At 48.0% G+C, this 13819-nt stretch overlaps 1 protein-coding gene across 4 annotated transcripts in view; it reads left to right on the top strand.

Annotated features, from left to right (window-relative positions):
- The window catches only part of LOC106577192 (disks large homolog 5), a 119689-nt gene that overhangs the window by 67254 nt on the left and 38616 nt on the right, over window positions 1–13819 (top strand). For 3 of the 4 annotated variants that reach the window (XM_014155050.3, XM_014155048.3, XM_014155045.3), the window contains 13 exons: window positions 3170–3302; window positions 3499–3626; window positions 3736–3911; window positions 4075–4178; window positions 5399–5491; window positions 6042–7106; window positions 9084–9204; window positions 9874–10027; window positions 10541–10677; window positions 10781–10870; window positions 11549–11717; window positions 12337–12414; window positions 13160–13322. In XM_014155050.3, the coding sequence (XP_014010525.3) occupies window positions 3170–3302; window positions 3499–3626; window positions 3736–3911; window positions 4075–4178; window positions 5399–5491; window positions 6042–7106; window positions 9084–9204; window positions 9874–10027; window positions 10541–10677; window positions 10781–10870; window positions 11549–11717; window positions 12337–12414; window positions 13160–13322 (2611 nt within the window). The remainder of the gene's footprint in view (window positions 1–3169; window positions 3303–3498; window positions 3627–3735; window positions 3912–4074; window positions 4179–5398; window positions 5492–6041; window positions 7107–9083; window positions 9205–9873; window positions 10028–10540; window positions 10678–10780; window positions 10871–11548; window positions 11718–12336; window positions 12415–13159; window positions 13323–13819) is intronic. The other variant, XM_014155051.3, reaches the window with a different exon arrangement.

The following is a 13819-nucleotide window of genomic DNA, read 5'->3' as shown; positions in this document are numbered from 1 at the left end:
GTGAGTCCCTGAGTTTTTATATATATATATATATATATATATATATATATATATATATACATACATACATACATACATACACACACACACACACACACACACACACACACACACACACACACACACACACACACACACACACACACACACACACACACACACACACACACACACACACACACACACACACACACACACACACACACACACAAGCACTTTCAACTTTCTCATCCCCTCTGTATTGATGTGAACATCTCCCTCTACTGGTCAGTGTGTGACTGCCATTTTAAATTCTCTCTGTTTCTTGTGACTTTGAGAGGTCAACCTCCTTCCTTGTGACGAAGAAGAAAATGGTAAGATTTAGGCTCAAGTCAATGACCCCCTCTAGGCCTGCCTCATGAGGACATAATGCATCTTAGTGACAGTCAGCCACCGTACGCCAGTTTCTCCTTCAAACTTTCCTTTACACACTGCAGAATATGACCTTGCTACTGCGTTTTAGACTTGCTGCACTTGCAGCACCTTTTTAAATGGTAGGTAGCATAAACGCAACTACAATGAATATATGGATTTGCGTTAGTATACGCATCAAAAGCCCTAATGCAAAGTTACACCTCACTTTTCTATTTTCCGATCAGAATTCCTGCAGACGTTAGCCCTACTACCCTGCAGGCGTTAGCCCTACTACCCTGCAGGCGTTAGCCCTACTACCCTGCAGGCGTTAGCCCTACTACCCTGCAGGCGTTGGCCCTACTACCCTGCAGGCGTTGGCCCTACTACCCTGCAGGCGCTGGCCCTACTACCCTGCAGGCGCTGGCCCTACTACCCTGCAGGCGCTGGCCCTACTACCCTGCAGGCGCTGGCCCTACTACCCTGCAGGCGCTGGCCCTACTACCCTGCAGGCGCTGGCCCTACTACCCTGCAGGCGCTGGCCCTACTACCCTGCAGGCGCTGGCCCTACTACCCTGCAGGCGCTGGCCCTACTACCCTGCAGGCGCTGGCCCTACTACCCTGCAGGCGCTGGCCCTACTACCCTGCAGGCGCTGGCCCTACTACCCTGCAGGCGCTGGCCCTACTACCCTGCAGGCGCTGGCCCTACTACCCTGCAGGCGCTGGCCCTACTACCCTGCAGGCGCTGGCCCTACTACCCTGCAGGCGCTGGCCCTACTACCCTGCAGGCGTTGGCCCTACCAGCCTGCAGGCGTTGGCCCTACCAGCCTGCAGGCGTTGGCCCTACCAGGCGCTGGCCCTACCAGGCGCTGGCCCTACCAGCCTGCAGGCGCTGGCCCTACCAGCCTGCAGGCGCTGGCCCTACCAGCCTGCAGGCGCTGGCCCTACCAGCCTGCAGGCGCTGGCCCTACTACCCTGCAGGCGCTGGCCCTACTACCCTGCAGGCGCTGGCCCTACTACCCTGCAGGCGCTGGCCCTACTACCCTGCAGGCGCTGGCACTACTACCCTGCAGGCGCTGGCCCTACTACCCTGCAGGCGCTGGCCCTACTACCCTGCAGGCGCTGGCCCTACTACCCTGCAGGCGCTGGCCCTACTACCCTGCAGGCGCTGGCCCTACTACCCTGCAGGCGCTGGCCCTACTACCCTGCAGGCGCTGGCCCTACTACCCTGCAGGCGCTGGCCCTACTACCGTGCAGGCGCGGGCCCTACTACCCTGCAGGCGCTGGCCCTACTACCCTGCAGGCGCTGGCCCTACTACCCTGCAGGCGCTGGCCCTACTACCCTGCGGGCGCTGGCCCTACTACCCTGCAGGCGCTGGCCCTACTACCCTGCAGGCGCTGGCCCTACTACCCTGCAGGCGTTGGCCCTACCAGCCTGCAGGCGTTGGCCCTACCAGCCTGCAGGCGTTGGCCCTACCAGCCTGCAGGCGTTGGCCCTACCAGCCTGCAGGCGCTGGCCCTACCAGGCGCTGGCCCTACCAGCCTGCAGGCGCTGGCCCTACCAGCCTGCAGGCGCTGGCCCTACCAGCCTGCAGGCGCTGGCCCTACCAGCCTGCAGGCGCTGGCCCTACCAGCCTGCAGGCGCTGGCCCTACCAGCCTGCAGGCGCTAGCTAGCTAGCTAGCTAGCTAGCCAACCAACCATGGTCAACATGGCTAAGTAGTAAGCCAGAGAACAACACCAACTAGTCTAACACAGGTAGGAACCCACAGAACACACACAAAATGAGAGAGCAGAGACTTACCGATTGACGGCTGAGTTGGTTACCAAAGAAGGGCCAAGGAGCGATTCCCTTCAGAGGGATTGTCAGCTAATCCAATAGCGATATAGTGAGGTAAATCCAAAAAGACAGATTCCAGAGGCAATAATCCATTGGACAACGTAGACGAGGGGAGGAGTCAACAATAAGACAGCGATCGGAGGAAGGCTCCAAGCAGATGGAAATGATCACAACAGCACAGTCAGCTAGCTACTATAGCACGCTAGTACTAAGCAAAGGTTGAAAAACTCTGGTAGCCTACTACACGGAGATCATGTGGGTAATCTGATGGGTTGTTTACATCACACCTCCTCGTGATTGCAGGATTGTTGTTCACCACTGCCAACACTCGTTTTGCATGGCTAGTGGCTAATGTTAGCCAGCAGCTCTGGGATATCCCTTCATGGCTTGTGTGCATAGGTGTCATGCCCATAGGGGGCACAGGGGCACTTGCCCCCTCAGATTTGTCCCCCAAAAAATTGTAGTGCTACTAGCCACCTAGCAATGTTCTAAAGTTGGCTTTAGCTAGCCCACATATTTTCCGAACCTCATAACTAGCTACCAAGAACCAATTTCAGGCTATCAATCAAGTTAGTTTAGAAAAGCTAGCTACTCAATCTTAGCTGGCATGCCTGCTGGCAAGGTTGGTAGACTTTAGATAAACAAGCAATAACTAAATGTGCTGAATAAGTCTCTCATTCTTTTGAATGTGTTACCCAGATTTTTACCAGAAAAGCACATTTAGTTTGTTTAATAAAGAACCACCAGTCAGGAGGACACAGACCGATCAAGAGGTAGGCTTAGATATTTAGAAAATAGATCTAGATTGCAGGAAAAGGCTTTTTCAGGTGTTTGAAAAATGCTAAATTCTCCAACTTCCGGATGCTTCAAAACAACCCCCAGCCATCCTCACATACTTTGTGAAATCACTTCCTGACCTGTGTCTTGTCACTGTGTTCAGAGAGAAGATGGAGAGCCAGCTGGACAAGGAGGCAAGGTTCTGTCAGCTGATGGCACACAGCTCCCATGACTCAGCTATCGACACAGACTCTCTGGAGTGGGAGACTGAGGTGGTGGAGTTTGAGAAGGACGGGGTCAGTCTAGAGACATCAACTACTGTTATCGATTTAATTGAATTATTATTTGGCCATGCGTGGATGGATTGATGGCTCGATTGACTGATTTCATAATTTGATAAATTGATTTCCAAATCCTGGTAAATACATTGTCTCTGAACCGATGTATAGAAAACCAGTGTACAGTATATTAAACTTACATGTTTTCCTGCAGGATGACATGGATTTGAGGGCACTTGGGTTTGACATAGCAGAAGGGGTAAACGATCCGTATTTACCAGGAGATTGTGGAATATTTGTGACAAGAGTTGACAGAGGAAGTATTGCAGATGGAAGGTTAAGGTAATTCTCACATTTCCTTTTTTACATTTCCATCTTACTTTTAACATCACTGAACACAACCTGTTCTTTCCTCATCTCCAGTAACATGTTTTCACTTCTTGCTTTTCAGAGTGAACGATTGGCTGCTGAAGTTAAATGATGTGGATTTGACCAATAAGGACAGGAAGCAGGTGGTGAACGCGGTGCTTAATGGAGGCGGACTGATCAACATGGTTGTGCGCAGGAGGAAGTCTCTGGGAGGGAGGCTGGTCACCCCCATACACATCAACCTAATTGGACACAAAGGTACCAGCTTTTTTTACAAACTCTTTTTAGAGTTAACGTTGATAATGAGTGTTCTGGCACCTTACATATTGAACTCTGCCTTATGATGCATCCCTTTTAATAATATTCCATCTAGTGGATATGGCTTTTATATCTTTGTCATCTATCCTTCTCTCTAATCCAGACAGTGGTATAGGTCTGGAGAGTGGCGTGTTTGTGACGGCCCTGGTCCAGGGGAGTCCTGCTGCCAGGGAGGGATCTCTGACAGTCGGAGACAGACTTATCGCTGTGAGTCCTCTTCTTCTCCTACTCCACCTCTTTTTATCCTCCACCTCCTCCCACATCTACTCCTCTTCTTCTCCGCCTCGTTCTCCTCCTCCTGTTCTTCTCCTGTTCTTCTAATCCGTTATCTTCCAACCTCTCCCTCCTTTTCCTTCACCTGATTTCACCCCTGTTCCATGTATGTCTCTAGTGACTTAGTGACAGACAGAATCATAGCCAGTCATCACTCTACCTAGCAGAATGACTTGCTTTCTAATTATGATCCACCAACTGCAGCAGAAAGCATAATCCTCCAGATCCTGACTGTGAAGCTTTACTGCTTATTAAAGCTACTGGGCTTAGATGTCTCCCCACTCACCTCTAATGACAGACCAGGGCTGTGTCGCAGTAGTGCACCCTATTACTTCCTACATGCAGCACTGTTTTTAACCAGAGCACATTAGGCCAAGGTCAAAAGTAATGCACTATATCGAGCTTAGGGTGCCATTTGGGATAACCCAGTTGATACCCTCACCTTCAATAGTACAGTCAGGCTAGCTGATATGGGAGATGACCGCTCAGTGTTAGTGATTAGCGACCGTTGGATCAGATGCCTGCAGATGTCAATCATGGTTGTGTATCGTCTTATACGATGTCCTTGTAGTTGTTAATGAATGTAGCAGGTTCTATTTCACATATACAGTAGATGTTTAATGATGTTAGAAGGGAAAGGACTTGAACACGCTGACCCTAGAGCGACATGCAGTCAGTGCACAATCTGCATATACGAATGCTCATTACTCCAATGTCTCAGACTAAGCTGTCAGCCCCACAGATGGAATAAACTGCTTCGAACAGTACAGTGTTAAATATTCACTAGTCTGACCTCTTTTTAGAAAGGACTCAGGCTTGCATATTACCAAATGTCCTCTTCTCCCTCCCTGCGCCCCTCTCCCCTCCACAGTATTTTTTATAATTCGCCTTAGTCCTATTGTCATTGAAATGTGGGAGCTACATTTCTGATAGAAGGGCCGCTGGACTGCATTTCTGATAGAAGGGCCGCTGCAGCAGGAAGGAAGGCATACTCCCGTCTCTAGCACTGTTCTTTGGAGGCAGAGAATCTCTTAGGGTTAGGTTCATTCTCAACCTAGCTTGAAAGCAAAACAACCTAGCAGAATGTGTGTTTGTGTTTGAGAAAGGTGTAGTTTGAGTAGTGTGTTTCTGAGCGTGTCCTCTGTTGTCCCCAGATCAACGGCATCGCTCTGGACAACAAGTCGGTGACGGAGTGCGAGACTCTGCTGAGGAACTGCAGGGACTCTCTAAGCCTCTCTCTCATGAAGGTGAATCTAAACTAGCCCCTTGTACTAAGCTCTTTCAATATGCACTGGCTTAAAGTTCTCCTCCAGCCAATGTGGTGCCACATAACATTCTCATTTAGGATAGGGCTTTGACTTGAAGGTGAATCTAAACTTCACTGCAAACGGGCCTCAAATTAGCCTTACATTTTAGTTCTCCTTGAGTCTGCAACAACCTTATTTGATGCTATAGAGGGCACTCGTTTTAGGACGGTGATTGAATTTCTCAATAACAAACACTTTAGATACTACTGCACTGCACAGGAGGTTGGTGGCACCTTCATTGGGGAGGACAGGCTCGTGGTAATGGCTGGAGTGGAGTCATTGGAATGGTATCAAACACATTGTTTATTGCCATTCCATTCGCTCCGTTCCAGCCGTTATTATGAGCTGTCCTCCCCTCAGCAGCCTCCACTGATACGCTGCAGTGGCTAGATTTCAGGATAGTGTAATACATTTTTTCGGGGGAAAAGTAAATGTGTTCACTATTCCTAACACACCTCTTTCTCTGTCCTCTATCCTCTTATGTCCCCAGTTCTTCCCTCACAGTTCATCGGGCCAGAGCATCTTCGAGAGCCTGCGGGAGTCATCGTCCAACGGCCGTCTCTCCGAGGTACTCTCCAGGAACAGCCTCAAACACAACAGCTCCACACAGACAGACATCTTCTGCCCCGACACAGGAGTGGGTGGTAGTAACGTCAACATCCCTGGAGAGAGGAGGAAGGGCGGGGCAGGTGAACCTGAGGAGGGGATGGGGATGTACGGGGACATCAGGAAGCCCTTTTCCATGGGGTCTCTCCACTCAACCAGCCTTCGGCCGTCCTCTGACCTCAGTCTTGGTCCCCCGGGCCGCTACGGACCCAGCGCCTTCCAGGAGTGCTGCTCTGGGTCCCCCTACGCCAAGGCACCTCCACCCCCCATCACCTATGACCCCTCTAACCCTGCCGACTGCATCACCATGGAGACCACCCTGGAGAGGAAGCAAAGTGGCGGCACCTGGCCCAAGGTGATCTTAGGTGGGATGTCCGTCGCCGTGGATACGACCACAGCGATGACTCCGACCCAACTGTCCATCTTCAAGTCGCCCAAACAGAGAAAGTCCATCTTCAACCCGGATGCCTTCAAACCACGGCCTGAGACGGCGCCCCAGTCTTCCAAGATGGAATACCTGTCGCCCAGTCAGCTGGTGGCCCACTCCCCGCAGCCCTCCAAGACGGAGTCTCTCTCCTCCTCCTCTACGGCCACACCCACCCCTCCAACTCCGCCCACCCGCAACGATTCGTTCAAATTCAAACACAAACAGCAGAGCAGCTCTGCCTCCGACTGCACGCTTACCTCCGACTGCACGCTTACCTCCGACGGGGGCAAAGGGGAGGCTGTTGCCATGGTTATGGGGGAGAGCAGTTGGGAACGAGAGAGGGACAGGAACGGGAACCACTACTTCCTGGACGGGAAGGTCCTGACACAGAGGAAGTCATGTGACGAGGACATTGGTCGAACCAGTGGTGAGGAGCCTGAGGTGAAGAGGCCCCGCCCTAAATCTGCGCCAGCGCTCAGACGTAGGATGACCCCCCAGTCCATCACCCTGCCCTCCTTCCAGGTCAGTTTGTTATTGTGATACTATCTATAGTGCTTTTCACAAGGGCTGATCACAATAGTCTACCCTAAAGGCATCCTCTCCTCTCCTACATCTACAGTGACGTTAGAGAACTGAACAGGTGAAGGCATCCTCTTATGTTGTGTGCACCTTCCAACACTATGTTTAACATCAACTATGATCAAGTAGAGGAGAGGATGCCACTTCTATTGGAGAGGATGCAACTTAATAAGACTATAGAGATGCATCTTATGTCTCAAAACACAGAGAGAAACTACTTGATACCTCTGCACAGAGTTCCAGGCAATAAGCAGACCATGTCTCACAGTGCTGAGCCGGGGGCTGTGGTCCTGTCCCAATACTCTCAAACGGCTCCTTTAGTCTCCTCCTCTTCCTGTTTCTGCTCCTGGTCATTGAACTGTGATTTTGATCCCAACACTCTGAAATGGGTCCTTCTCCTTATTCTCCTGCTGTTTCTGTTTATCATCATTAACCTCTCTTGGGTATGTGGGACGTGACCGTCCCACCTGCAGGACACACTCCCAACAGCCAGTGAAATAGCAGGGCGGCAAATTCAAAACGACCAAAATCTCATAATTCAAATTTCTCAAACATACGACTATTTTACACCATTTTAAAGATGCACTTCTCCTTAATGCAACCACATTGTCTGATTTCAAAAAGGCATTACAGCGAAAGCAAAACATTAGATTATGTTAAGACACCACCTAAACAAGAAAAGCCACACAGCCATTTTCCTAGCATGGAGAGGCGTCACAAAAAACAGAAATACAGCTAAAATTAAGCACTAACTTTGGATGATCTTCATCAGATGACACTCCTAGGACATTATGTTACACAATACATGTATGTTTTGTTCGATCAAGTTCATATTTATATCCAAAAACAGCATTTTACATTGGCGCGTGATGTTCAGAAAATCCCAAAACTTCCGGGGAATGTGCACATTAACAGAAATACTCATCATAAACGTTGACAAAATATATAACAATTATTTAAAGAATTATAGATATACTACTTCTTAATGCAACCGCTGTGTCAGATTTCAAAATAACTTTACGGAGAAAGCACATTGTTCAATATTCTGAGTACAGAGTTCAGCCATCAATGCAAGCTATACAGTTACCCGCCAAGTTCTGGCATCAACAAAACTCTAAATTAGTGTTATAAATCTTTCCTTACCTTTGCTGATCCTCGGCGGAATGCACTCGCAGGACTCCCACTTCCACAAGAAATGTTCTTTTTGTTCGATAAAGTCCATCACTTATGTCCAAATACCTCCGCTTTGTTGGCGTGTCCAGAACACTATTCCAAAGGCACGATGCGGGAGCGCAAATCAATAGACGAAAAGCTCAAAAAGTTCCATTACCGTTTGTAGAAACATGTCAAACGATGTTTACAATCAATCCTTAGGGTGCTTTTAACATAAATAATCGATAATATTCCAACCGGACAATAGCGTATTCATTACAGAAGAAAAATAAAAAATGCTAGCCATGCGTAAACGCTCATGAAGTAACTACATGACCTCAGACAGTCCACTGCTTGAACCGGCTGTTATTCCCTCAAAATTCACCATAGAAGCCTCAAACAACTGTCTAAAGACTGTTGACATCTAGTGGAAGCCTTAGGAAGTGCAAAATTACCCCTAAGTCACTGTAGTTTGGAAAGGGAATTAATTTTTTTTAAACTACAGCCTCAGATTTTCAACTTCCTGGTTGGATTTTTCTCAGGTTTTGGCCTGCCATATGAGTTCTGTTATACTCAGTCATCATTCAAACAGTTTTAGAAACGTCAGAGTGTTTTCTATCCAAATCTACTAATAATATGCATATTCTAGTTTCTGGGCCCGAGTAGTAGGCAGTTTAATTTGGGTACGTTTTTCATCCGGCCGTGAAAATACTGCCCCCTACCCAAGAGAAGTTAAACCAATTGATTTCTGTATCTGTCAATCACAAGAGCTACTCCAATGATGACCACTCTCCAGAGCCCAGAGAGATGCTTCGCTCCTCCCCCAACCGCTCCCACAGACAGAGTGTGGGCTTTGTCCCCACAGTCTACAACGGTGCCCTGCCTGCAAGTGAGTCTCTCGCTCTCTCGCTCTCTCTCTCTCTCTCTCTCTCTCTCTCTCTCTCTCTCTCTCTCACTCACTCACTCACTCACTCACTCACTCACTCACTCACTCACTCACTCACTCACTCACTCACTCACTCACTCACTCACTCACTCACTCACTCACTCACTCACTCACTCACTCACTCACTCACTCACTCACTCACTCACTCACTCACTCACTCACTCACACACACATCAAAAAGAAAAGGGAATACCTAGTCCGTTGTACAATTGAATGCATTCAACTGAAATGCGTCTTCTGCATTTAACCCAACCCCTCTGAATCAGAGAAGTGTGGTAGGCTGCCTTAATCGACATCCATGTCCTCATCGCCCGGGGAGCAGTTGTTTTTGGGGGCCAACTGCCTTGCTCAAGAGCAAAATGGCAGATTTTTCCACCTTGTCCACTTGGGAATTGGAACCAGCGAATTACTGAACCAGTGAATTACTGGCCCAACGCTCTTAACCGTTCCTCCTGTCTAACCAGTGTGTTCCTCCCGTCTAACCAGTGTGTTCCTCCCGTCTAACCAGTGTGTTCCTCCCGTCTAACCAGTGTGTTCCTCCCGTCTAACCAGTGTGTTCCTCCCGTCTAACCAGTGTGTTCCTCCCGTCTAACCAGTGTGTTGTGTTGTCAGATTCGGCCCATCGTGGCCTGGCCCCGTGTCCAGCAGTGACTGCTGTGATGAGGAACCCAGTATACACAGTCCGCAGCCACAGAGTCCACACCAACAACTGTCCCTCTGTCTCCTCCCAGATCTGCCAACACCAGCACAACAACCAACACCACAGGTAACTACCCCAGATAGAATAACTGCCCCGAAAACCAAGATGCCCAGTCATTCTTAACGGGGGCAAATGACTGTTTCGTCTAAATTACAGTATAGTGGCTTAAAGATATGATTCCATTGCTAAAGTAGGCAAATAATTAGTAGGAAACAACTTGGTCATCATTATAATGTAGTCAAATTTACTTTAGACAGATGGCAAGGTTGCTATTAGTAAGGAAAATTTGTTAAAAATACCTAGCAACGCTAATGTTAGCTAGGTAAAATGCTCTCCCCTCAATCTTAGCTAGCTAGCTAACGTTGAACAACATGTGAAGCCTATGTGACGACATTGCAGTGATGACCAAGGTTTTCCTGCTAATTAGTTGCCTTCTTTTGAAATGTTGTCCTGTTTGAGAATGCATTGAGTAGCACGTTCAGTCGTGCACCAGTCCTCAAGATGCATTTTATAACAATGGCGTGCGTAAATGACGCTAAGTGCAACCCATGAATTATGTAGTTAGAGAGTGTGTGTCAGTCCGCAGCACCAGGGCCGTCTGAGCCTAGACCTGAGCCAGAAGCGTCCAGCAGCAGACTACTCATCGTCCTCGTCACGCAGCAGCAGCACCTCCCATGGTACCAACTCACTACCCTCCAGCGCTCGCCTGGGCCTTGGTCAGTCAGTCACCCACGCATGCACGCACACAATACTCATTATACAGTACATGCTTACACACACACGCACACACACTGATGGACTTTTCATCTATTCCATCAGGTTGGTCCAGTAACGTCCAGTACCGGACAGAGAGGATAAAGATCCCCTCCACTCCCCGCTACCCTCGGTCCATGCTGGGTTCTGACAGAGGTACATGCATGGATAGAGCAATTAATTAATGGATGGATCAATTTATGCATGGATGGATAATTGAACAAACAAATGGGTGGGGGGTTGGGAAAATGAATGAATTAACAAATGGCTGGATGGATGAATGAAGGTATTACATTTTAAGATTCCTGTTACCTGAATACTGTGCCTCTACTGATATTTTCTGATGCTGGACCCAATGGGCCTTTAGGGCACTGATTTTCCACTCAACTAAAGAACTTATTCCAAATCAAACAGCTGACTACGCTCATGTATTCTCGGAGGAGAATGTGACAGCCCTGTTAGCAGCTCATTTAAAGGTGCTGTAATTTACTGCTGAAAGAGGTTGGACGAAAACAGTCATAACACTAAACTCAGGGAAACACTTGGTTAATCGTATAGATTTTCGGTCCTGCGCTGTTAAAGCTGGGGGTCAACATGCTTGTGTCTGGTATTTCCAACCTGATTACCTCTCTGAGAAATGATACTGGAACTATGGACCAATTCTCTCCCTCTCGTCCTACTACCATGTTTTAACTGTTGTGAGTATTTTAATTGTTTTTACTATGGAATAATTAAGTACATTATCATCTCATCTCATAAGTTTCTTCCCCTCTCTTCTCCCCATCTCCCTTCCCCTCTCTCTCCCTTCCTCTCTCCCCGGCCCCTCGCCTCCAGGCTCCCTGTCCCATTCAGAGTGCAGCAGCCCCAGCCTCATCACTCCACCCCACTCACCTCTCAACCTGGAGACTTCCTCCTTCGCCAGCAGCCAATCACAGAGCTCTATCTCCATCCTGCCCAGAATCTCCGTCAGCCCTGTGCAAATAGGAGAGCGGAGGAAAGACCGGTAGGAAGGAAAAGATGAGACAAGGGGGTGGGAAAATAAGAATGATTTTGAAAAGCGCAGGAAGGTGTAAAACCGTGTCTATAGTACCTCCCTCCACCAGTAGTTCTATGTATTGACTGGTCCAGTACTAGAACACGTGATTCAATTGGTAAAATAATCACCAAGTCCTTTGTTAGTTGAATCAGATGTGCATGTACTGGAATAGGCTGAGGGTACACGAGGAGAGGTTTGGCAAACACTGGTCTAGAATAATAGAAAATAGGAAGTGTGTGCTTCATTGATTATAGTTCAGTTATAATGCTGTTGGTAAATGCAGTATGTTGCTGTCATTTCTATTTGTAGCCTGGTCCCAGATCTGTTTGTGCTTTAGCCAACTTCTCTTACTATGCCAGTGGAATGACGATGTTAGAAGGATTTGCTAAAGCACACACTGAAGGAACCAGGCTAGTATTCTTGTATTTTTCTGTTTTTCTTATCACAGCAGAAGTGTTTAGCCTCTGCATATTTTCTATTTTTCACCACCTTGCCGTCTTTCTTCCTCTGCCCTGTCTGTTTTTCTCTCCTCCATCTCCTCCCTCGTTTCTTCTCTTCCATCTGCCATGTGTGTAAATGTCTCCAGGTCTCTGTACAGTAACAGGTCTTTTCTGAGGATCCCTCTGGCTGCTAGGCCGAGGTTCTCCTCTCTCAGGAGCCTCAGGTTCGTTGGATCCACCTCAGACACAGATGATCTTACTGTTAACATGCTTGAGATAAAGAGAGAGACCCAGGCCTGTCCAGAAACAACCCCTATCCTGAGGTCTAGTGACTAGGAGAGAGCCCATAGAGATCTGGTCTAGACACCTGGGATGTATAAAGCATGTGTTGTGTGGTATTTCTCAACCCGAACAGCAGTTAGGCCTGAATCCCACCTTCCAGTCAAACAGGTCTGCGCATGCTAGGTTTACAAAGATCCAGAAAACCTGCACAACTATTCCTCTTGATCCAGATTTGATAGATTGATGTGTGCTGTCTCTCAGTTGTTGTTTGTATGATTGGACTTGTTTGAAATTACGCGGCCCCTTGTTTCATGTGTAAAGTCATTCTCACTGAAGCTGCATGCTACTGAAGGTCCGTGCCCTTTTGCAGATGGCATGGCATTCTGTGTGTGTTTGGGTCCAATCCTAGTCGCGATGCTGAGTGTGAAGCTACCTCTGAGTCCACCTCACCACCTTTTGCTTGTCTTCATCTTTTAGCACTGTTTGTCCCTTTTTATTTCTGGCTGTTGGTCCTTCCTGTGAAATATAATATGACTCCATGTATGAAATATGCCTATGTATTGTGTAAATCAACATGTGAGTTTCATAACACCCTAGTCCCTATGTAGTGCACTACTTTTGTCCAGACCCTTATCGGGGATTTGACATGTAGCCCTGATGTTTATTCTCATCCCTCCCTCACATCAGGCCGTACCTGGAGGAACCTCGAAACGTAATCGTTCACAAAGGGGCGGAGCCTCTGGGCATCTCTATCGTCGGTGGCGAGAACGGCGGCATCTTCGTCTCCAAGGTGACGGGAGGCAGCATCGCCCACCAGGCCGGCCTGGAGTACGGCGACCAGCTCCTCGAGGTAACTTCCTGTTTCATTTCTTCCTGACAGGGTTAAGGATCAAATCCATTTCAGCTCAGGAGGAAATTGTCAATGTGATTCTGTGATGAAGTTTATTCCTATTAATGGAATAAAACATTATAGTCATTTACAGCACCAGTCAAGGTTTGGACACCTACTAATTCAAGGATTTTTCTTTATTTTTACTATTTTCTACATTGTCGAATAATTGTGAAAACATCAAAACTATGAAATAACACATATGGAATCATATAGTAACCCAAAAAGTGTTAAACAAATCAAAATATATTTCAGATTCTTCAAAGTAGCCACCCTTTGCCTTGATGACAGCTTTGCACAATCTTGGCATTTTCTCAACCAGCTTCACCAGGAATGCTTTTCCTACAGTAATGGAGTTCCCACATGTGCTGAGCACTTGTTGGCTGTTTTTCCTTCACTCTGCAATCCAACTCATCCCAAACCGTCTCAATTTGGTTGAGGTTGGGTGATTCAGCACT

The sequence above is a fragment of the Salmo salar genome, chromosome 18 (genome assembly GCF_965601325.2).
Source record: "Salmo salar chromosome 18, fSalSal1, whole genome shotgun sequence".
Taxonomy (NCBI): domain Eukaryota; kingdom Metazoa; phylum Chordata; class Actinopteri; order Salmoniformes; family Salmonidae; genus Salmo; species Salmo salar.
The sequence above is the reverse complement of the archived record's forward strand: the minus strand, read 5'-3'. Positions and strand labels throughout refer to the sequence as shown.